We start from the raw sequence: 22,839 nt of genomic DNA on the forward strand, positions 1-22,839 counted from the left end.
CTTCGTCTGAAAGAATACATCAGTGGAAAAAAACAATCTAAATCCCCAGTTGATGATTGGAAACAAAATGCCCCCCTGCCGCACAGCGATACCCTGCCCCCTGCTTGATCCACCGATATCCCATACAACACACCCCCATCTCACGCAACTTCTTCTGCGCCTTTTGCTCCTGTCGTCGTTGCTTCTCCGCCGCCTCGCGCTCGGCCCGTAGTCGCGCAAGCTCGGCTTCTTGCGCGCGCCGCTGGAGTTCGCGCTGGATGCGCGCTTGCTCGTGCCGGCGCTTTGCCTCCGTGTCAGTCTCTGTGTCGGTGGGTTCGTCTTGTTGGGTCTGTTTATCCTGCCGTTGGGACTCTTCGAGGGTCTTGTGCAGCATCTGTTCTTGTTCCGCAACGTTCTGGTACTCCTTCTCTCTGGCCTCGGCAGCTTGCAGGTCTATCTGCAGCTGCGTCCAGACTGCATCGGAGACGCCGGCGTCCCGCGCGATGACCGCTTCGTCCTGGGGTGGGACTTCGGCGGGGGTGTCTGGCTGCTCGTCCGGGGTTTCTGGGGCTTGTTCCGTAACGACAGCGGACTTTGTGCTGTGCGGAGTCGCGGATTGGGGATGGAATGCGAGTTGTTGGTTGTGATTGCTGGTGCTGAGACACAGGGTTTTGTCGGGGCTGTGCTGCGCTTGCTCCCGCCCTGATCTCTCGGATATCATCTTGTCCAGCTCCGCGAGGACAGTGGCCTCCTCGAGAGCAAGACGGCCGCCTGTGATGGATCGCACGCATCGTCCGAAGATCGCCTTGGCTAATGTCTGTACGTCCCGAGCGTTGGCCCAGTTGGAGGTCTGGACGAGCGATGAGAAACGGCACGTCAGCTCGTCCTTGAACGCCGCACGCGGGGCTTCGAGTACGCTGAGGTCGAAGCTGGTTGATTTGGACTGTGCCTTGGCCTTTCTGCCTTGCAGAAGCTGCGTTAAGAGCCTCAGGCAATGCTCGCCGCTTAATGGGTGGAACTCGATCGACTCGGGAAAACGGCTTGTTAATCCCGGGTTCGTCGCCATGAGAACGTTGATGTCGGTGTCGTAGCCGGCCAGTATGATGATCAGTTTCTGGTAAAACTTGGGCTTGGTGATACAGTCCACGATCTCATCCATCGCCTCTTTGGCAAAGGGTCCTTCGCCCAGTCTGTACGCCTCGTCGATCAGGAGGACCTTCCCAAGCGCCTTCTCCAGCAGGCTCTGCGTCTTTGGGCCTGTCTGGCCGACATATTGTCCTACAAGGTCAGTAGCGGATCCTTCAATGACGTCCGCAGAGGACAGGAGGCCCATGTCATAATACACCTTGCCGATCTTGCGGGCTGTTGTGGTCTTTCCAGTTCCTAGAGACATGCAAAGTTAGCCATGATTGCTCTCCTTTTCCGGAGTAGACAGAGCGAATGCCCTACCTGGTGGCCCTTTGAACAAGAAATTGAACGGGATTTGGTCAGAAGGATCCATGTCTAGCTGCCGCATATTCCGGACTGTCTGCCGATATCCCTCCAGTTGTTCGACGATCTTCTCGCTGCCTACGGTACCCGCGAACAGCAGAGAAATGTTGGTCTCTGCCCGCTCACCGCGGTCATAGTCCGGGTCAAAGTCCTGCGGCTCCAGCTGGGAATTGGTCGACGATCTACCCGAGGAAGATAGTCGTTGCTGATGCCGAGTCTTAGCAGCATTTAATAGGATGTCAATCTCGCCCGCATTGCCAAAGTGAGGACGATTGCGTGCACGGGATAGGACCTCCAGCGCAGCCTTTTTTCCGCGGCCCGTTGACTCAAAGCCTTGTTGTTTCAGCTTGAGGTCAAGTATCCGTCCCAGCTCTTCGTCAGTGAAATCTTCAAAAATAAAAGCACTATCCATGGGGAATCGTCGTGCTAGCCCTGGGTTGACATTCTGAAACATCTCTGTCATTTGCTCCTGATAGCCTAGCAGCAGAACGCAGCGGTCATCACCAGGCACACTTTGGACTTCTGCCACAATAGTGTCGACTACCGCAGTCTTGTATGGGTCCGTTTGGGACGCCCCAGTATTGCGGCCTCCGCCACCGTACAGCCCATAGGCCTCGTCAATGACGAGGACCTTGCCCACGGTAGACGCCAAAATGCCCTTGGTATTCTGCTCGGATTGTCCTAGTGCACCGCCGACAAAATCTGCAGGGTTCTTGACAACAACTAAGATCCAAAATTGTCAGCTGATTCTTCCTGAAATAGGGAAAGATCTAACCTTCGCCATTCGATAGATACCCAATATCCACCAGTATCTGCCCGTACAGCTTTGCGACGGTTGTCTTGCCCGTGCCTGGCGAGCCCAAGAACACACGGTTTAAGGTGAACTCAACCAACGGTTTTTCCTCCAACTCCCGCTGGTAGTTGTACTGGATGCTGTCCATGAGGGCTTGGACTGTTTGCTTGACGGCATTGAGTCCAATCATGGTTTGTAGCTTCTGCCATGCAGCACTATTCTGTAAAGCCTTCGAGGGCTCAGGCCCAATGAGGTCTTCCCGAGTGAACAACATGTCATCCGCAGAGCCCTGGCTTCTCCTCTCAACGGCAAGCCTCTTTGCCTGGCGCTCTATAATCCGAGAAAAGGCGTTCTCAATTGCTCGTGCATTTCCAAAACCTTCATGTCCACGTCCATGGCCCACACGTCGAGCAACGATTCGACAGTAGAGTCCACCTATTCCACCCTCGACCTTCATTCTTCCGTTGTACTTCTTCGCGATCCTGTATTCCAGAATGCGGCACAGCTCAGCATCCTCGTAGTCGTTGAACTTGAGCTCATGGGGAAATCGACTTGGTAGGCCGGGGTTCTGTGCAAAGAACTGTTCCATATTTCTGCGATATCCTGCAAGGATAACCACCATCTTTCCAGTAAGCCGTTCCACTTCAGCCAGAAGGTAATCGAGAACCTGCAGTCCTTGGCCGTGGCTTTGGACTAGTTGGTATGCTTCGTCTATAAATAAGACACCGCCGCCGCTGTTGAGGATGTCGTTGATCTGCTTCTCGCATCCGGAGACGCCCTTGTTGGCTAACCGCGATCCAGTTGTTTCAACAAACAAATCTCCTGGAATGACACCGACCGCGGACAAGAATTTTGCATACAGACGCGCGACGGTAGTTTTTCCTAAGAAAAAAAGCTACATAAGCCGTGCTGTGTGTCAGTCTGGCGAGTGAAGTCTTACCTGTGCCCGGATTACCTATCAAGACAGTTCCGAAGCGCTCGTCTTTCAAATCGATGTTCTGCCTTGTGGCTGTGTCGACTTTTGCTTTGATGCCGAGAATATTTTGCTTCACATCTTCCAGCCCAATCATGCTCATCAAGGAGTCTATCTCGTCACTCCGTGCTCCCTCATACTTCTTTTGATATTCCCAATCGTTACTCGCAGATGACCAATCCCCGTCGGCTTTTTGGTTCTGTGAGTCCGCCTCCCGACTCTGTTTACTAGATATACTAACAACTTCCCGCTTTTTCGCCGTGACAGCTTGTGTGACTGGCTCCTGAGACGGATCCTGATCGTATTTCCTGGATTCTAGCGGTGTTTTTATTGGGTTGGCACGCAAGTTCTCAAGGTCCCGCCGATGCTGCTGCAGGACCTTTCGCCGTTCGTCTTCGTCATATTTATCTTTCTGCAGGCTTCTGAGGTGGCTAATCTCGGCTTGCATCTCAGACAGCTGGAGCTTATGTTCTCTCTGCCGTCTGGCTCTTTCAGCCTCAAGCTCCATGTCTCTTTTTTGCCGTCTTTCTTTCTCTCGGTCTTCATCAATGCAGAGCTGACAGACTTTCTGGATCTGCCAGCAGGGTCGAGTCACGCAATGGCTGCGCGAACATTGCCACTTGATTATTTTATGGCATTTCATCTTGGAATGGTCGGACAGTTGGTGGCACTTTTGAGGGCATTCGTGGATTCCGCAGCTGAGTTTAGCGCCACTGTTTTCGGTCAGCCAACAAAACTACAGGAACAGAGTGAGAGGTTATTACCATGGCAATTGGCATCCACCTTCCGGGCACAGGCTGTCGAAGTCCTCCGGCGTGCAGGGGCTGGCCGTATGCTGGGGATGTTGCTCGCACCGCACGGGCAACCCGTCATACAAATGTTTATTTGCGTTCAGATGGTCGATAAACGGGGTCCACACATCTCTTCCTTTGCGGCTTTTGACAAATGTGGTTGCGTTTCCAATCAGAATCAAGACGTTGCGCGCACGCGACAACAGCACATTCAGACGTTGGGGAGCTGCCATGAACCCTATGTCGCCGTTGTCGTTGCTGCGCGTGAGTGTGGCAATCACAATCTCGCTCTCTTCACCCTGGTAATTGTCTTCCGGCTCGCATTAGCTTGATAGTATTGTTAAGAGTCTCAGATGCCTCACCTATAGTCGATAGACGTATTGGCCGCTTGGTATGCTGAGCGCTTGCTTTGGACAACAGGCCTGCTCTCACCAGGTCATAAGAATCAAGGTCATTGAGAACCGGATCTGCCTCCTTGAGGAGCAGCTTTCGCAAAAGGTGTAGTTGACCGAGATATGGTGTAAGAACGACCAACTTATCCGTTCCGTATCCCTGCTGACCCAGGTACCGGACAATCTTCAGAACCATCTTTGCCTCGAATAAGTTCTGCTTACTACCCTTGTTGGTCTCGTCACGGCGGTCCGAGATGCCCTGAAAAATTGTCTCTGGCTGGTTATGGTTGATGAAAACCACCCGGTCCTGGAGACCGCGCGGGTGAGGACGGTTCAAGGTCTTTGTATCGTCTTGCAGATCCGGGTACGTGAGATGTTTGACCAGTCTCGATATCTCAGGACACATGCGATGCTGTTTGGCAAGGGTGGTGTGCGGGTAACCTGACACAACGAGACGCTCAAACAGAGATCTATTGAGGTCATATCCTTCCCCTATCTCAACCGACAAGGCGTACATGTTGATCTTGGGTCGGAGCTGCTGATGATCGCCGATCAAGACGAGTTGCTTGGTCTGGGGGCCCATTGCTGTGAGTACATGTGACTCCAGAATCTCGCCTGCTTCCTCGAGAAGCACGATGCCAGGTGAGACCATCGCGATGTCTGAAGCATACATTGCGGCTGCAGTTGTGGTGCAGCCAATGATACGTTTCGATTGAAAAATGCTACGTGTTTTCTCGTTCCAGGCTTGATCCAGCTTTTGTTGGCATGTATCCAGACGCTGCATCAACTGCTGCAAGTCCCCAACCTGTTCTCTGACTAAAACTTCCTCCCACGCCCGAAGGCTCGATTGTCGCTCCGAAGAACTCATGTCCCACACTTTCCGAGCTTTCTCTGACAGGTGCTCAAGGTTCTGGAGGCCATGGTCATTCCCCCTTGCCCATAAATCAAGGAGATATGAAGAGTCAACCGATCTGTTATTCCTGCCAACTAGAGTCATTCCTTCTTCCTGTAAGGGTGGCTGAAAGGCTTCAAAGAATTCCGGGTCCTCAAACTCCAAGTGCTCAAGAATGGTTGTTGTGTTCGTGAGAGAATGATATGTTGCAAACGCTGCCGAGATGCACTGTTTGAGGTCGTCGGCCTCGCGGTTCAAGTTGTCAATCACGCCCCAAGTGGACCTCGAGTGACGGTAGGCCACTCTTTGATTCCGGAGAGTCATTGAAGATGTTCGAGAGGTGGATTTGGAGCCCAAGCGCACAATATCTGAAGAAGGAATGCCAATGTCTAGTAGATCTTCCAAGAACTGATCCAATGCATGGTTGGTATAGCACAAAACCAGCAACATCTCCTTGGTCTGATCATGGAACACCTTGGCTAAAAGAGCACCAATGAAGGATTTACCAGTCCCTGTAATATCATCAGTCTCTGGCACACTCGTCTCAGAAGGCTGACTGCACTTACCTGGTGGGCCTTGAATCAAACTCACCCTCTGAGTCAAGCCAGCTATTAGGGAGTCCAGCTGTGACCGGTCTAGTTGGACATGCTTCTCCGTTTGAATGATCTTTTGTACATCGAGATTGCCCTCAAGCTTGCGGAGACTCTCCACAACGTGATGAGGAACGAGGTCTGACTGGCTCGCCGGCTGTCCCTGCCGATGAAGGAGCAAATCCTCCGACAAGGGGAGGCTCGTTTTATCCTGAAGACGCCGCAGGATAGGTTCGTAGGCAAATAATGGTGCATCAACCAGAAGAAATTGAATGTCACCGTACAGTTTGAAAGAGAGCAAAGTCTTTGTCAAAGCGTCTTCCCCAATAATCTGGAGTACAATCACCGGGGGGTCTTTCAAAAGTTCACTAACATTTCGCTCAAGAGTAGCAAATGCAATGATTTCCCCGTTGCGAAGCAGGCAGCCAAATGACCTATGGCGAAGATGGTTCTGTTGGTCGTCGAGAAACTTTTTACGGTCCTGGCCCGAATGTTGAACTATGGCCTCCAACCCGGATCTACAGGTAATGGCCAGCGTACAAGGACGGAGGCGACGATCGTCTTCTCCATGGAGGATTCGGACAAGGGATAGCTTCTGGAGCAAGGTACCACCTCTACGGCGTGTCTTCTTACCTCGAGCAGTCTGGAACTCCTCACGAATTTCAGAGAGCATATCCTCACGCAGGAGACGAAACTGGTTATCTAGGTGGGCTGAAATGCGGCTTTCAGCAGGCAAGTCAGTGATTTCTGATGCACAACGATAGAATGGCTTGACCGTAGACAAGAATTCGTCGGAGGTGGGATAGATTGCGATCTTTCGAAAGTCGTCAAAGTCGTTATCGTGCCGTCCGCCGGGGTTGCTGCCGTTAGAATCTACAGGTCCCAAGTTGGCGGACGTGACCTGTAGGACATGTCTGATTTTGTATCCCAGGGTCCGGACATTCAAGTCTGGAGATTGCAAGAGGGACCCAACACTGTCAATCCTCCTCGCATCCTCTGTTACATTGATTTTGCTCGAAGGTGGGAGCAGAAGAATCTCAGCCAGCAACCATGCGAAAGCATGGGTGGCTCTGGCATCCAGCTGCTGATCAAGATACGCCTGCAATAATGCATTCCACAAGGTCGGTGGCTCCACAAGCAGGGTCAACAAGTCCTGCAAGAATTGGCCATTGCACAACGGCTTGACGGCTGGGTCCGCCAGGTATTGGATGAGTACGGCTGTATGCTGGTTGAGGAAGGTCGGGGTGATATCAAAACGGAGTCCTGTTTGGAGCGCACTGCGAGCTTCTGGGCTGGCGATGATGCGCTCAACACATTTTGCGTGATCGTTCTGAATCAGAATGGCTTCTATAAGCAGTTTCGCCTTCTCCACAGTTTCCACTTGTTGCTTCCCTCGAAGAACGAGGGTAAAGAACTTTTCAAGACGTGCTGAGCGAGACTGCGCCATTTTTGCGAGCGGGGGTGTGTGGTACTTCGGCAGAGAATAACCTGTATAAGGAAGAGGAAGAGTATTAGCAGAAGGAGGAGTCAAAACGGCCAGGGATAAAGGATATCGATTCAGTAATGGAAACACTTTGAAAGAGAGCTCTCTTGGACAAAGCAAAGCGATAAGCTCCTTGCAGGGTTCAACTGCCAGCCTTGTTGTTCTGGCCCCTCTCGTTGACAACCACGTAGTCCGAACCAAACAAGATCTGCGCCACGAGCGGCAAGAACCCGGAGCAGCAGCTACAGGCTGGAGCTATCACCGAATGGGCCAGAATGGTCAGTGCTGTAGAAGGCGCATATAAGACTGTTCTGACTTGCAGCAGACAATGTGCGGCGCGCGGAGCTAGTGAAACATCCCACCCACAATGTCGACTTGGAAACGCAATACTAACACCTCTTTCAACCGCAGAGGACACCAGAGAGGTGGGCTCGGATCTAGTGTACCTGGTATGCCATGGAGAAGGAAGAGTGACGCTATCCCTCGGCCCCCATCTCCTGTGTTGGGTCCTCTCCTTGCCACGGTTGGGAGACCCGACCTTGCCATAGAACCGCAGGCCAAACCTGGCAATGAGAAAGCACACATTGAGGATTGTCAGTTGGTAGCCTCTTACAATTGGCTCAATTCGACAGTTCCTACGATCTTGGTCCCCGGTAAGTTGGAATGCTCACCCTCACACTTAACAAGCTGACATACAGAGCAGGTATGCCCCCTGCGTGGGCACCTCTCCCAGAACCTGTCAAGCTCCAGGAAGACCAGGGACAGTACTTCCGGGACCAAAATGCCGCTCGATATTCCTCACACCCAATGCAGCCAGCAGTCGAGGCCATCCTTGCTCAAACCCCTGACTTCCAGAGCAAGTCCATCGACATTGTCGGATGCGGAAGCACCTTGGGCAACCTCCTCCGGTTTGCGCGGAACGTTGATCTGAACGCGAAATACAGGATTTTTGTGGAAGTGGTTGGGTCTACGGTGTTCTTTCTCCGCAGAGTAAACCAGCCAACAGAGACTATTCCTGACGTTCGAGGGTTTGGTCATACATTCCCTGAAGCATACACCAGTTGGGACTGGGATGTGAAAGGGTCTGAGTCACACCAGCGCCTCATCAAATATAAGTTTGCCGGATTGAGTTGCCTCGTTCGGTTTGAAAGTGACGGTTATCTTCCTGATTTGGCCCCCAAAGGGTTGACCGTTGCCGCGAAGAGCAAGGCCGGGGAGAGCGATGTCGGTAGGGACGTTATCGCCGCTTTGCAAAGTACCACGGTCAGCGAGCGCTCCCCCGTCTCGAAGGAAAGCCTCACGGTGCATAAACGAGGGCAAGTGGTTCCTCAAGCGGCGGTGTTTGACTTGAAAACGCGAAGCATTTTTCGAAAGGGAACCGACTTCTTAGAACAGGAGCTGCCCCGTTTGTGGATTTCACAGACTCCCAACTTTGTTCTTGCCTTTCACCGTTCCGGTTTGTTTGAGGAGATAGAGATCCTAGACACTCGCGCAAGAGTGAACAAGTGGGAAGAGGAGCAAGAAGATAATCTCCTTCGGTACGCGTCATTGCTGCGAATGCTCACCAGTTTTGCTCTGGGTCACCCTGATGGACGATTCGAGATTTTTCATGAAGCTGAGAGTGCCATTCTTGAACTGCGCGAGGTGGAGGATAACGTTCCTCGCGTTCTACCCGGTCACCTCAAGGATCGATGGGCCATGCAAGATGAGGAAAGTGCAAATCTCCTAGACGAGGAAGCGGAAGAGGCAAGCTCGGAGCGGGACATTGAATCAAATTGGGGGAGGTTTGATGATGAGTGGCAGAGTGATTCAGAGGGGTCATCCAAAGACTACACGGCATGCTCTGCGTCTGACTGCGGGTACTGTGGACGTTGCCGGTACTGATTTGGTGATCTGTAGAGCATTTGCCACGTTATCTCTGGTTTCTGTCATTCGGAGTATTGGTCTCCGTGAAGAATGACGATTATTGAGTATCTGTCTTCATTATGCTGGTCATTCGGGGAATCATATGTTCGATGCATCACTCCTCAGAGGACAAGACTCTAAGCACCCCTGAAATTTCTCCTGTTGGTGGAATTGTGGCACATTAGTACTTGACTGCCCGAGCTGTACTCTGAACTGAGATGTATAAAGTCTTCAACCCATGACCTAGCCATCAAATGAACATTCTTATACAAAATAACCAACCATCAAAATGCGTCTTCACTTACTTCTCCCCTTCATCCTCCCCCTCTACGCCCTACCAACACCCGGCGGCTCAGCCAAGCCTCCCTTCTTCCTCCTCGCCGGCGACAGCACAACAGCCACAACGGCACCACGGCTGTCAGCTTCCGCGCCGGCGGCAACTGGAGTACCATCCTCAGCAAGGTAGCCGAGTACAAGGACCGCAACCGTCCCTACGTGGCCATCCAGTTCCGCCATAACGACCAGAAACCCGCCGCATATATCTCCATCGCTCATTACACGGCTAACCTGGAGGATTCCGTCGCCGAGGCTCGCGGTGCAGGCGCGACGCCGATCTCGAGACCCCGCTTTCACAGCGAAGTCCTGTGACGGGTCATCCCACCATCGTCCTGAGCTTGGCGGGTCAGCGCGCAGCTACCATTGATGCAGCGAAGAAGTCCGGCGTCAAAGTATATCGATCTAAATGAGGCGAGTACGAGGTATCTCAACCTCGGGCCGGAGAATGCGTATACGCATAACCTCAATTCGGATGACTACACGCACTTGAGTGAAGAGGGGAGCCAGGTGTTCGGGATATGAAAATCCCCAGAGTTGGACCAGGGGGGTTATGTCAGGGTCGATCCGGCGTTGAAGAAGGCGATTGATGTTGGAGAGTATTACTGGCCTGAACTATGAATCTCTGCCAGTGCTCTGAGCTTCTGTAGTGATAGTGATGATGATGATAATAGATGAGAACGAGAGATGAGATGATGTACAATGGGTGATGGGAAGAGCTGGCTGGTTTACCTCATTGGGCCACCTGCCTAAAGCAGTGTTAGAGTGTTGGCCTTATGTCCTCCCGGTTGGCCGCCAACTGGCAACATCGCTGTTATATCAGTATATGAGTCTCCAGAGATTACAGAGCAACAATAGATGGGTTAAATATATATATTCTCTCGTTGAGGAAATGGGTCCTTGATCCCCTATATCCGGCAAGCCAGCTTACGATATCGACACCAATCTAGTCGCAGTAGTGTAGACCACTCCACAGATTGAAAGGCAAGGCTAATGACAATCCCCAGATACGGCACCATTCTTTGCCACGGTGAGTTCATCATACCCTCCTATGGTCCTGTTACTGATGGTTCGTGATGATATCTCTGTCGCATCCAACCTCTTCTCGGCTGAGATCCGTTCCTCTGCACTGGGTATGTACCGTCCGTCCCCTGTCTAGGATCGAGCTAACGAGAAAACCTTCAATTTTCGTCCTGGGCCAGGTCGGGGGTTCAATATTCCCCACCGTTACGGGTGTCAAGGTGCTGCAGCCGATGTTGGTGGGCTGGCTCGGAGCCACGGGGGTGTCGTTGTCGTGGCCATCGATCCCGAAACCGAGACTCCCTTCCGAGTGATCAAGCATGAGCATCTCGCAAAAGAGTTGGCATTAAAAGTAGCAACATCAATTCATATATCCCCCTTAGCTACAACCCCTTCAGCATCACAGTATAAAGATACTAGATACTACATCCTCAAATATCAACACATATCGCACCCCGTCTCTTCTCATCCCGCACACCCCCAACCGCAGCCCCATTCACCATCACCGTCTCCCTTCCTGAACCTGAACCTATACCCCCCAACCCCAACATCCGCCTCACCGCATACCATCCCACCAGCACGAAATTCACCCACTTCGCCCTCCCATCCACCACGCCCTCATACGCCCGCTGCAGCCCGTCCCACCGCGCCCTCTCCACGCCATACCCCCCGTGAACATGCCCAAAGACATGCACAGCCGGTCGCCGCAGGGGAGGCAGCCGCCACAGGCACGCGCGGAGAGACGCACAGCCGCGCCCGAGATCCAGATGGCCGCGTGGCGGCCCATGCGTGATCAGCACGTTCACATCCATGTCCATGTCCATGGCCCCGTCGTGGTCTGGAATCTCCATCTCCACGGTATTCCAAAAGTCGTCGCTCCGCGGGTACTGGAAGGCCCAGTTCCCGTGGCGGGGGGTGTAGGGCGCGCCGAAGACGTTCACGCGGCGGGACCCGAAGCTGAGCTGCATGGAGGACGCGTGGAGGTAGATGAGCGATTTCCAGTCCAGGGCCGTGGGGTCGTAGGCTGGCTGGGACGGGTCGAGGCAGAGCTCGTGGTTGCCGGCAATCACGAGCTTGTAGCGATGAGGCTGCTCGTCGAGCCAGGCGATCTGGGCGTCGAGTTCGGCCCGGGTGCCAGATTGCGTCAGGTCGCCGGCGTGGATGAGGAGGTCACCGTCTGGGAGGGCGGGGGTTGTGTTGTGTGTGTCGGAGATGCAGACCAGCCGTATGGGGGGCTCATAATGGTTGGAGACTGGTTTCTGAGCGAAATGGTTGTAGAGGAGTGTTGCGATGGTGGTGAGGGGGGAGTTGAGAAGACGGTTCCAGAGGCTTTCCTGCTCTGGGCGGTGCAGGAGGCTATCTAATGGTGATGCTGTCCCGAGGGCCATTTTGGAGCTGATTGTGGTGTGTCGTTGGAGGTGGATTGGATTGGATTGAATGCTCATCCTGATGTCAATGTCAATGTCAACGTCAATGTTTGGGATGGACATGAACGTCGTGCTGGAACACCACGTGGTTGACTATCTTCCATGGAAATAGAATCGTATATAGTCGCAGTGAAGATAAAGGCTAATTTTACCTGGATAGTTTGAATTCTCTGATGGCTCGTCAACCACCTGGGATCATATATCCTGCAGCCGCCTGGAATGTCTCAAATAACAATCATATACTCCGTAGTTAGTTGACACTACTCGATGCCAAGGAACGGTAAGACAGACAATTTTCGTGGCCAGTGTTCCAGAGTCTAGATTCTTACTTACGAACCCTCATTTTCAAGACGGGCCTGCGAATAGCCTGTGCGGAATCTGTGGATGCGACATGCCTAAGCACTGGATATAGATACCAGATCAATGGCGAACGTCTAGTTGAACCAAGCAGTCCTCAGTTAAATAAAGATCAGCAACGCAATATGCAGATATATCCAATGTGCATTATTCATCATAATTATACATCCAAACGCCTATGTACATCCCGCCACCCAGATATCAACCAAATCCATATCAATGCGCCTTTTCCCACGCCGGTTTGTCACAGGGATGCGTGTCGCGCCAGTCCTGGATCTTCCGCACGTTCCACCCCGAGAACCACCGTCGCGTGTTCTCTGGCAGCTTCTTCGTCCCCAGTTTGAAGGCCTCGGTGAGCACATGGCACTCGTCCCCGCTGAACCGCCATTGGAAGCAGTCCGAGCTCTGGAGACATTGGTCGCGACAGGTCTCCATCGATGGCTGGGGCAGATCCACCTTCTTGTTGGCCAGGTTATCCCAGTCGTCCTCCTGGACTCGCATCTTGCCCGGTGGGAAGGACAATTCGGATAATTCGCGGAACAGAAGCGGTTTCTGCGAGCGTGAGCATTTAGCATTAACATCCGCGTCAGGGGATCCGACCAGAAAGAAAGAGGGGGAGAGAGAGAGAGAGAGAGGAGCATAACCTACCGTGACATCATCCCGGGCCTGTTCGAAATCGAAAATGGCACTGCGCTCGCGCGGCATCACATGATGCATCGTGACGACCGGCTGGCACCACTGGCGGGAGCCAAACTCCAGCGTCACCGGCTTCTCGCCATTCACCTGGGGCCAGAAATTCTGGATCTTGATGTTGAGCTCTTCCGTCAGGGTCTTGCCCAGCACGAAATCTCCACAGCAGACGTCGGAAAACACCTCGTCGTACCGACTGGCCATGCCCGGGTTCTGACCGACAAACTTCTCCATCAGCGCCTTGGAGATGATATATCCGCTGCCTCCGTGCCCGAACCCTTGGCTACCGAGGAACGCGGCCGAGCCCATGTACAGCCGGTCGCGCGGCGACAGCTGCTTCAACCAGAGCAGCAGGTTCGTCCACACCACGTATGTGTCGCTCTCGATGAACACATACCAATCCACATTCGGTCGCTGGGCCCACGTCTTCTCCACCACGTGCAGGAACTTGTACTTGTCCAGCTTCCAGGCCGCCTGCCCGTCATGCTTCAGGGTCGCGATATCGAGACCTCCGCGCTGATACTCCTGCTGCTGGCGATATAGCTCGAACTCGGGATGGGTGGCTTTCATGGAGGCGTTGAAATCCGCCAACGCATCGTGGATGGTGTAGGGACCGATCTGCTCCTGCAGATCGGAAAAGATGATGAAATCGCGCGAACATCCGAGGGTGGTCAGCAGCTGCGTGGGGAGTTTCTCGTAGATTTCGGTCGCGCCGGTTTTCACAATAAAGAGCATGTTGCCGGGATCCGGCAGCGCCTGACAGCGCCGGTCGGGATGCAAGAAATCATCGATAAACGGAAGGGTGGAGGTGGAGGCGGACGCAGCGGAATGATTGCTCGGAGGACTACTACAGCTCTGGGTGCTCACGACGGACTTGCCGGTCATCTCATGCAACGAAACGCTCCAGGAGACCGGCATGACCTGGTATAACACCACCAGGGTAAAGAAAAACAGCACAGCGGCCAGCATCATGGCGGCCACCCGGCGGAATTCCGGGGTCAGCCGAGTTTCTAAGGGCTTCATGTTGAAGGCGACCGTGGAAACCGCTCTCTCTGAGCGAAGTCCAGGGAAGTTGAGAACATGAGAAGATGAGGAAGAATGGGATTTATGAGCAGTCCGAATTTGACACTGGGGGGGGTGGGGGAAGAAGGTCAGCTAAATCGACGGAGGAAGAGTCGGGGGGTTTAAGGGTAAAGGATAAAGGGAAGGACCCCGCCAGTGGACTGACAGATTATGTAGTTAATAGTATATGTGAATGTGATAGAGAGAGAATTGAGACAATCTCGAAATAATATCCATATTGCATAAGCACTGTCGTCTGTCTTAGACTGTTAAGTGGTAGCGCTTCCTAAACATAGGCTTGAACTCTTGTATGGAGGACGGAGTTCATCATCCATTGCCATCGCTATGAGGCTGGGAGGCTGTGAGCAGTGAGCACTAAGAAGTAAAGAAAGAAGAAAAGAGTGTTCTTGTCTTAGAGTTGATCAGTTCTGATTCGACCGATTCATCCTTCAAACGCCACAAACGGAGTTGAACCCGGTGTAGTATAGGTTAGTAACTATAGTTAGAAGATAGTTAGACCTTAGAAGAATCAGAGGAGAGATAGTAAGTAGCTAGTAGGATGATTCAGTTATTTTCGGCATATCATCTTTAGTCATCGCTAGTTAGTAACTTACACAGTAGTAGTAGTAGTAGTAGTAGTAGTTGGAGGACTGGAAGTCTGGAACAACACATTTCTTACCCATGGGCTGAGTTCAAACACACCTCAAGTTCATCAACCTCGGTGGAGATGGTCTGGCACATGCGTCAAGCTAGGGCTCTGGTGCATCCAACTTCCAATATCTTCTTATAGACTACTGTAGATAGGTCTATGTATAACCAATTAACCATCCCCGAGTTTTGAAACAATGGTCTCCTTAACCCGACTAACCTTAACATCTTAGACTATACTATGAGTACTAGACGACTAGTACTACTACTATCAGTCTATCACACGATCTAATGCAACACCGTCTGAGTTGGCCCATCACGACTGACTCCCGGTCTCACCACTGTCCTCTTGTCGCCCCATTGTGCCAGCCACAATCCCACAAACCTTTTAATCTCTTGGTGCAACTCGACAATCCCCCGTGGTAGCCGTTTCCCCTGCCCCAGATCCTCGTCTGACAGCCCGTTCTGGTCCCAGTGGTGGACCGCCCCGCGAATCCCATCCCACACCTCCTCAGCGGCAATATCAACCAGGATAAACGGCTCGTCGTCCGTCGACGTCCTGGGCCGCGCCCCGTCCGCATGTGGTGTGGCTTCACGCCACGGATCCGCTAGTCCATCGATAATAGCCGCTCGGGCGTACGAAAAGTTAAACCCCCCATGCTTGTTAATGCGGCCGGTATCTGGCCGCCCCGTGATTCCGAAATCAGCTCTGCAGAACGCTGACACCTTGGGGAGTGTCAACAGCCGCGACACCAGCGAGAGTCGATCTGGGGGTACCGTCGAGCCCGGCATAAAGTAGCCCCATTCCGTGCAGACTTGGTAGCTCCAGCTGGTCATCATCGATTTATCCAGCGGTCGGGGCTGGGGCGCTGCCGCAGCAGTGGATAGGCGGCGAGAAGTCCGGTCTGTCTGGGAAGCATCCTGACGGAGACGCGAAAATGTCGATGCATTCAAGTATCCCGCATAGTTCAGCAGCCCCGTGACCAGACTGGCATTGGTCGCATCATACTGTGCGACCGAGACGATCTCCTTCGTCCACGCCTCGATCGTCGCGTTGTGCTGATAGAGTGAAATGGGGCTCGTGATGTTCTTACAGTACAACTGAAAGGCCCCGCTGCCCACCGCAGGATCCCAGTTGCGGCCCTGAAACGCGCCAAGCTGGTCGGAGAGTGCGGCGGCGAAGAAGTCGTCGCTGACCGTAGAATCCGCGCCGAAGATGGCTTTCAATTGGGACTTCAGCGTCGCGTTCGTGGCATGGTCAATCAAGACGGTGTCTGCAATATGCATAAACCGTTCCAGATTCCACACGCAGTCGGACGGCGCGAACTGCCGGATCGGCTCGTAGTACTGCCAGTAGTCCTCGATGGCCGCCGTGACCCCCGACGAGGAAACCACCCCAAAGAAAATATCCGGATAGACCTTGCGCAGAAAAGCTACGAATGCTCCAGCATAGGAGCCCCCATATCCGATCCAGGGAACAGCTCCGGCAGTCAGGTTCAGATGCTCCAGTCCTGGAAAGGCCACGTTGGACGCAAAGTGCGCATAGTCAGCCAGGGCCTGCTCCGTCGAGAGGAATCGTATGTTCTCAACCGTGAGATTGACGAATGGATAACTCTCTCCATAATAGCGATGCTCCAGGATCACGCCAAGCCCATTGTAGGTCTTGGCCAGCTGAGCCACGATCCCTTGCGAAAGAAAGGGGAAACGATCCGTCGCGTCCGTCTCACCGGCAGCAATCAGAAAGACTGGTCCTCCTTCCTTGTAATGGCTTGCATCAAACCAGTACCGCAGGTTGAACGAATCATCGCTGTGCGGTTCGTACCGGGATTCGTTGTGGAAGTGGTCGACAGGGACGGAGAAGTTGTGCTCGGCGAAGGAGACTGAGAGTGCTTGACTCCGAAACTCCCCTTTTTCGATGCTCTTGGCATTGCGCAACTCATGTAAAAGAGGAAATTGCAGCTCTAGCGGCGAGAGGCTGATGGCTTGAGTGAGCGGGGACAGGCACGTCCCGATCAGGAACGGGACAAACAACTGCATCCTTTGATAAATACAATCCTGCAGTTGATTCGAAATTGAGTTCTCATCAGATGAATGAACACGAGAAAGAGAAAAAGATGAGAAGGATTTTTGGTGGGTGATGGCAATGGGTGATGGTGGTGGTGGTGGTGGTGGTGGTGGTGATGAGTCTCAAACTGCAGATGATCCCATGCATCATCGTGCTGATCTCTTCAAGTTCAACCAGCCCCTTCACATCCCCCACTGTTATCGGAGTCGAATGTCGATCCTAGTCAACATGAAACCTGACACCATCCCAATCCCAACCCATCCAAGGCTCATATGTCCTTATTTTGTCTGATATGATGTTAGCTGTGCATGATACTACTACTGTCGGATGTAACAACAACAACAACAACAACAACAACAATAATGATCGGCTTTATCCGACTGTTCATTTGTGCCTTGATCTAAGTCACCTGAGTGGGCTCAATGCAGATGGCTCAATTTCAGCCATTAATTCCCTTACTATTATACTGCGGGTAAGTCAAAACCTGCTTCATACCTTGAGCATCTCGGCTCTGCAGCATACCCATACGCCTCCTCTTTCGCCTCTCACTGCCTCGTCCCCCTCTTGGCCTCTTTGTCCCACCCATGCTCACACCCCTCCGTCCGATGACACACAACGTTATGACCTCCCACCCTCCGAACCCCTCCCGCAAGCTCCTCTCCTTCAAGGGTAAACGGATCTTGCGCCGCAGTGCCGATCAGCAGATTCATCGGAAAGCGCGCCGGATCGGCATACAACGGCGACAGCCGCGGATCTCTCAGATCGGCGACGCTCGGGTTGCGGTGGCACGAGTGGCAGAACTCGGGAAAGCGGGGAAAGATCGTCCGGATCACGAAGCTGGATTTCTGCACTGCCTTCTTGGCCGTCGTGCGCACGGAGACGTCCGTCACGCCGGAGAAGCAGATCACGGAGCGGATGAGCGAGTCGTCGCTCTCCTTGACTCTGCAGGTGGGCGAGAACGACGATATCGCCAGTGCTATGCAGCGCCTGCGCTGAACCCGGATAGAGATATGTGCGACGCGTTGAATCTCTCCGGGTGAGACCATGCCCAGCTCACTGCGTCTTCGGCATCTTGTTACGCCGCGGGGAACGGGTGCTCGGGCGCCAGACGGTAATGTACCTCAATCACCGTGTAGCCTGTGTGATGTGCGATGTATCGGCAGAACTCGTCTTCGGGGCCGAATGAGGTGAGCATAAAGCCGCTGCCACAGAAGTCGATAAGAACCGGAGAAGGGTTCGATGCTTCTTGACCTCTGTAGACATGGACTTTGATGGTGCGATCAGCGTCGCGAGACGGGATGGAGTCGACTTCATCTGGATGAGGGTCGATCTTGAAATTTACGCGAACAGCAAGCTGGAAAAATGTCACAATGCACTTTTTTCAATAGTATTCCAAGTCCATTCATGCTCATGAGATGTGAATCATGGAGGCGAGGTCGACTACAACGCTATGTCGTGAGCTTTTGTATGTCTGGAAAGGTAGTATCTGATGACATCATGCGATGGATGGATCACCGGTTGCATTCTCATCGCTGGAACCATGATGCGACAGTGATGATAGAGTCGTGATAAAAAGATTGAAGTATAACATGACGAATAGCAGGGATTGCAAAATAGGGTACGGAAAAAAAAAGCTGGTTGAGGCTGACCCGTCTCGATCGGATAACCTTGAGATCTGGAGTCTCTGTGGAAATTTGTTAGAACAAATTGATCGAGTTGAGGGAAACTGTTGATGGAACGTACCACGCGCTACCAATTGCGCCACAGCCCCAATAGGTTGATTAGTTCAGCTTTTTTTGCCTTGTGTTTCAGAGGGACGCAGCTAGCTGATGAAGAAAGGCGTTGATCACTAAATAGGTTACTGGGTATAAACATATCAGTCAGTTGTTGTGCATAATAAGTAAATCAATCTCTACATGAGCTACAACATTGCATTTCTCAAAGTGAGATGGGAAGTTGGTCTGATATGACATATTGACGAACTGAGGCCTTGACGACCATTTACACTGAGGGCAAATGATGTCATGTGATAGGGGTTGGTTGCACCTCGCTTGGATGAGTGACAACTGACAAGTCTCAAATGACAGGTTGACAGCAGCTCGTGCATCCTGCACATTCTGAGGACCAAAAATCTGCACATCCTCCCATTGAGACCTCAATGCTGCGTCGACATAAAAAAACAAAAAAGATAGTGAGGCTGACCCGTCTCGATCGGATAACCTTGAGATCTGGAGTCTCTGTTACATTGTTAGACAATGTTGATCGAATTACATGGGTAAATTGGAACTTACCACGCGCTACCAATTGCGCCACAGCCCCAATGGTTGATTTTCCGGTCGCTAGTTTCTTACCACGACCCGCGGTACTCCCATCTACAAAAAGGGAAAAAAAAGATGAGGCTGACCCGTCTCGATCGGATAACCTTGAGATCTGGAGTCTCTAGAGACATTGTTAGAACAATGCTGATCGAGTCTATGTCACGAAGACTGGGAAAGTTGAACTTACCACGCGCTACCAATTGCGCCACAGCCCCGGAGGTATATACCCGATTTGGCTTTTTACGCCTGTGTGACTGAGAGCATATAGCTAAGCGATTCTGACATCCTTCCATCACGTAGGAGTCAGTGACCTACTGCCGCTCCGCAGGTTCATACAATACGCATACAGTTGGGCAATATGCATGCGGAACCCTATCCATGAAGTTACTGTTGCCTCCTCGCCGATAGTGAAGACCTAAAACTTGTCGGTATCAGTCGCGTTGGAGAAGTCACTGCTTCGCGTGGTAGCCTGAGAAACATGAAAACAGGAGGAGTCTACCTAGGAAAGGTTGAATCAGCCATGGTATGGTCCAAGATATCGTCGGGACTCGGAACAATGTTGTATCAACAAGTCTGTTATGTCGAAGGTTGCTTACGACTCCCGAGGCCCAGAATAAGCCAACACAGGCAATTTTCACTCATATTGGCTGTTCTGGGTTATCGGACTACAGCCAGCATTAGGTAGCACCAACATACCTGCTAATAATACATAAACAGTTCGATGGTTGCTCTACGGAGCTACACAACACATGATGATACTACCAGTCAGAATTTAGATAAATCAAGAAAATTCAGGCGAAGTGGTAATTCAAAAACATATTCCATTAAAAGAAATCCCACATCCGGCAATTCATTCTCTTCTATAGGGGAGGGACAATGATGGGAATGTAGGTCGCTTAGTAGTTGATACGAGAAGCTCATATACGGAAGAATTATAATTCTTCAATCAGGACAGCGTTGTATTTATCATCCAGCATCTTCGAGACGTAGAACTGATACTCACGATAGACATTTCTTCAGACGGACAATTCTATGAACGTGAAATTGATGATTAAATCAATATTGCGAATATAGAACTATTTCCCGACGGTATTTTTCACCAAAGGGGCTGTGGCGCAATTGGTAGCGCGTGGTACGTTATCATCATATGCTCTCGATCTAGAATAAAATTCTAACAATACCTTACAGAGACTCCAGATCTCAAGGTTATCCGATCGAGACGGGTCAGCCTCATTATCTTTTTTTTTTTTTTTTTTATGTCCACGTTTTGTGTATAACCACGTTGTCAACACTCATTCCATCAACTTTTACAACCTTTTAAACACCCTTTTTCTCTAAGCAGCGCAAAGCAACACTCATTTCCAACAGTGAAGAATCATGTGTCTTTTGACAGTTGACGTTCCTAGCTTAGAGATGTGATCCTAACTGCGGCCTCCTCATAAGCGTTTATATATTCCCGTGATTATCCTCTAAGATACCAAAAAGCTGGAACCCCTAGAACATATGCTTGAATAAAAAAGATAAGTTAGGATGATTAATTCCTATATTGATGATTGGTCAATGTTCTAACAAGTGCTCATCTACATGGGTTTAAACAACTCAATCAGTGACTTCCGGGTTACCTAGTCGAGAGATATATAATGAAAACACATCTATGAAGCAGATGGCTAGTGGATGAAAGCTTATAGTAAGCTCCCTTCCCTTCATGGTGAGGAAACAGAATAACTCGCAGGATAACTCTGATTTACTGCAATTAGAGGTGTCTACGGAAGGCATTCCAGCATTGATGGGATAATGGTTTATGGTCAGGTTCTGACGCCTCCCTATCATGAAAAAGGCAAGCTCGGGTTGATCAGCGCTAAATCAGAACAAAGTGAGACATCCGATAGGTAAATGAGCGGCGGACTCCGAAAGAGGTTTAAATTAGATAAGATTTTCTTCGTTCTCGATGGGATATATAGACGACGAGCTTGCGATATAAATTTCCCCCCCCCCAAGTTTCTCCTGTGTCATTCATGAGAGCAGCATGGGGACATCTGAACCCAACGTGGATACAGAGAAGCACAATGTGGCTGCTACGGTGGAGGAGGATTCCAGAGGGCAGATGGACGAAGGGCCTCGCGCATGGACCGTTGTCGCGGGGGCATGGTGCTGTCTCTTTTGTGGATTTGGATGGGTGAATGGTATATCTCATTTGCCATCAGATCAATGAGGATCTTTCTCTGACCAAGAACTAGCAATCGGCATATTCCAAGAGTACTACCAGCATAACCAACTGCGCAACTACTCTGCCTCCAGTATCTCCTGGATCCTCTCGCTTGAACCCTTTGTCCTTTTCGCGGCAGGAATTGTCCTGGGACGAGTATATTCACTCAGTCCTCTGCTAGTCAAAGTCCGAAACTAACCTGAGAACTAGGTCTTCGACAACTATGGCCCCAGATGGATGCTCGTCATCGGCACATTCCTGCACGTCTTCGGTCTGATGATGATCTCCATCTCCAGCGAGTACTATCAACTCCTCCTGGCACAAGGTATCTGCAGTCCCCTAGGTGCCAGCTTCGTCTTCTACCCGGCCTCTGCCTGCACGGCGACCTGGTTTGACAAGCGCCGCGCCCTGGCCTTCGGAATCATGTCTAGCGGCTCCTCGATCGGCGGCGTCGTCTTCCCAGCCATGCTGTCGCGGCTGCTACCTCGGGTTGGATTTGGTTGGTCCCTGCGCATTGCGGCATTTGTGGTGCTTGCGCTGCTCATCGTGGCGAATCTCACTGTGCGATCGCGGATTGCGCCTGTCCCGAGACGAATCCGATTCAGTGATTATGTTGGGCCGTTTACGGAGGTACCATTTGTGTTGCTCATGGTAGCGGCTTGCTTGGGATTCTGGGCGATGTTTGTGCCGATCAATTATGTGATTCTGGAGGCACAGGAGGATGGAGTCTCTCGCAATCTGGCGGAGTATCTGCTGACGATCTTAAACGCAGCTAGGTGAGAATTGCCCTGTCGCTGTTGCTCCTAATGGTCGAAGCTAATGAGATAGTCTGCCTGGTCGGATCCTCCCCGGATACTTTGGCGACAAACTGGGCCGGTTCAACGTGATGATCGCCATGTGCGCTCTCTCTGCTCTGACAATCCTTGTGCTCTGGATCCCTGGGACACTGCTGGCTCCAGGCTCCGCAGCTGTCTATGTTATCTTTAGCTTACTGTACGGCTTCGCTTCTGGTGCCTTTGTCGGTATGGTGCCTGCGCTCCTCAGCCAGATCACGGAAGATATGACCAAGACGGGTGTGAGACAGGGCGTGCTATACACTTGCATGAGTATTGCGACGTTGACGGGGAGCCCAATTGCAGGAGCGATATTGAGTCGACAACAGGGAAAATACTGGGGTCTGCAGGTCTTCGCAGGAGTCATGATGGTGGGAAGTGTGGTGTTTTTCATCATTGCGAGAGTGGTGTTGGGGGGAGCGTCATTGAAAAAGAGGCTGTAACAAATTCACTGGTGCAATCAAAAGATATCAATGTAAAATGTATTGCCGAGGGGTAAAGATCATCCTCACAAGCTGAAATAAGCACTAAAAATTGGTGTTATATATACCCACTACCATCCTTGTCCGTCCTTTCAACCTCCTCATCCAG

At 51.7% G+C, this 22,839-nt stretch overlaps 7 protein-coding genes across 7 annotated transcripts, besides 7 other annotated features; 2 read left to right on the forward strand and 5 right to left on the reverse strand.

The window, feature by feature from the left end:
- Window positions 1–37: 37 nt before the first annotated feature.
- Window positions 38–7,348, reverse strand: ACLA_076160 (putative AAA family ATPase; the record flags this gene model as incomplete). The annotated part of the gene is made up of 7 exons (XM_001276001.1): window positions 38–1,362; window positions 1,429–2,193; window positions 2,246–3,145; window positions 3,204–3,949; window positions 4,001–4,337; window positions 4,390–5,823; window positions 5,878–7,348. The coding sequence occupies 7 exons, from the start codon at window positions 7,346–7,348 to the stop codon at window positions 38–40; spliced, it is 6,978 nt and encodes a 2,325-aa protein (XP_001276002.1).
- Window positions 7,349–7,751: 403 nt separating this feature from the next.
- Window positions 7,752–9,268, forward strand: ACLA_076170 (uncharacterized protein; the record flags this gene model as incomplete). The annotated part of the gene is made up of 2 exons (XM_001276002.1): window positions 7,752–8,037; window positions 8,088–9,268. 2 exons carry the CDS (start codon window positions 7,752–7,754, stop codon window positions 9,266–9,268), a joined length of 1,467 nt encoding a protein of 488 aa, XP_001276003.1.
- Window positions 9,269–11,073: 1,805 nt separating this feature from the next.
- Window positions 11,074–12,030, reverse strand: ACLA_076180 (metallophosphatase domain-containing protein; the record flags this gene model as incomplete). Its single annotated transcript, XM_001276003.1, has 1 exon — window positions 11,074–12,030. The coding sequence occupies one exon, from the start codon at window positions 12,028–12,030 to the stop codon at window positions 11,074–11,076; it is 957 nt and encodes a 318-aa protein (XP_001276004.1).
- A 612-nt stretch (window positions 12,031–12,642) lies between these two features.
- Window positions 12,643–14,139, reverse strand: ACLA_076190 (glycosyltransferase family 31 protein; the record flags this gene model as incomplete). Its single annotated transcript, XM_001276004.1, has 2 exons — window positions 12,643–12,978; window positions 13,075–14,139. 2 exons carry the CDS (start codon window positions 14,137–14,139, stop codon window positions 12,643–12,645), a joined length of 1,401 nt encoding a protein of 466 aa, XP_001276005.1.
- Window positions 13,028–13,061: a microsatellite.
- Window positions 14,140–14,794: 655 nt separating the features above from the next.
- Window positions 14,795–14,820: a microsatellite.
- Window positions 14,795–14,821: a microsatellite.
- Window positions 14,822–15,114: 293 nt separating this feature from the next.
- ACLA_076200 (putative extracelular serine carboxypeptidase) lies at window positions 15,115–16,863 on the reverse strand (the record flags this gene model as incomplete). The annotated part of the gene is made up of 1 exon (XM_001276005.1): window positions 15,115–16,863. One exon carries the CDS (start codon window positions 16,861–16,863, stop codon window positions 15,115–15,117), a length of 1,749 nt encoding a protein of 582 aa, XP_001276006.1.
- Window positions 16,864–16,972: 109 nt separating this feature from the next.
- Window positions 16,973–17,005: a microsatellite.
- Window positions 16,973–17,009: a microsatellite.
- A 213-nt stretch (window positions 17,010–17,222) lies between these two features.
- Window positions 17,223–17,250: a microsatellite.
- Window positions 17,223–17,254: a microsatellite.
- A 182-nt stretch (window positions 17,255–17,436) lies between these two features.
- On the reverse strand, window positions 17,437–18,297 carry ACLA_076210 (uncharacterized protein; the record flags this gene model as incomplete). Its single annotated transcript, XM_001276006.1, has 3 exons — window positions 17,437–17,883; window positions 18,012–18,245; window positions 18,268–18,297. 3 exons carry the CDS (start codon window positions 18,295–18,297, stop codon window positions 17,437–17,439), a joined length of 711 nt encoding a protein of 236 aa, XP_001276007.1.
- Window positions 18,298–21,235: 2,938 nt separating this feature from the next.
- ACLA_076220 (putative MFS monocarboxylate transporter (Mct)) lies at window positions 21,236–22,691 on the forward strand (the record flags this gene model as incomplete). Its single annotated transcript, XM_001276007.1, has 4 exons — window positions 21,236–21,392; window positions 21,447–21,571; window positions 21,626–22,191; window positions 22,244–22,691. The coding sequence occupies 4 exons, from the start codon at window positions 21,236–21,238 to the stop codon at window positions 22,689–22,691; spliced, it is 1,296 nt and encodes a 431-aa protein (XP_001276008.1).
- Window positions 22,692–22,839: the final 148 nt, after the last annotated feature.

The sequence above is a fragment of the Aspergillus clavatus genome, genomic scaffold (genome assembly GCF_000002715.2).
Source record: "Aspergillus clavatus NRRL 1 1099423829791 genomic scaffold, whole genome shotgun sequence".
NCBI classification, from domain to species: domain Eukaryota; kingdom Fungi; phylum Ascomycota; class Eurotiomycetes; order Eurotiales; family Aspergillaceae; genus Aspergillus; species Aspergillus clavatus.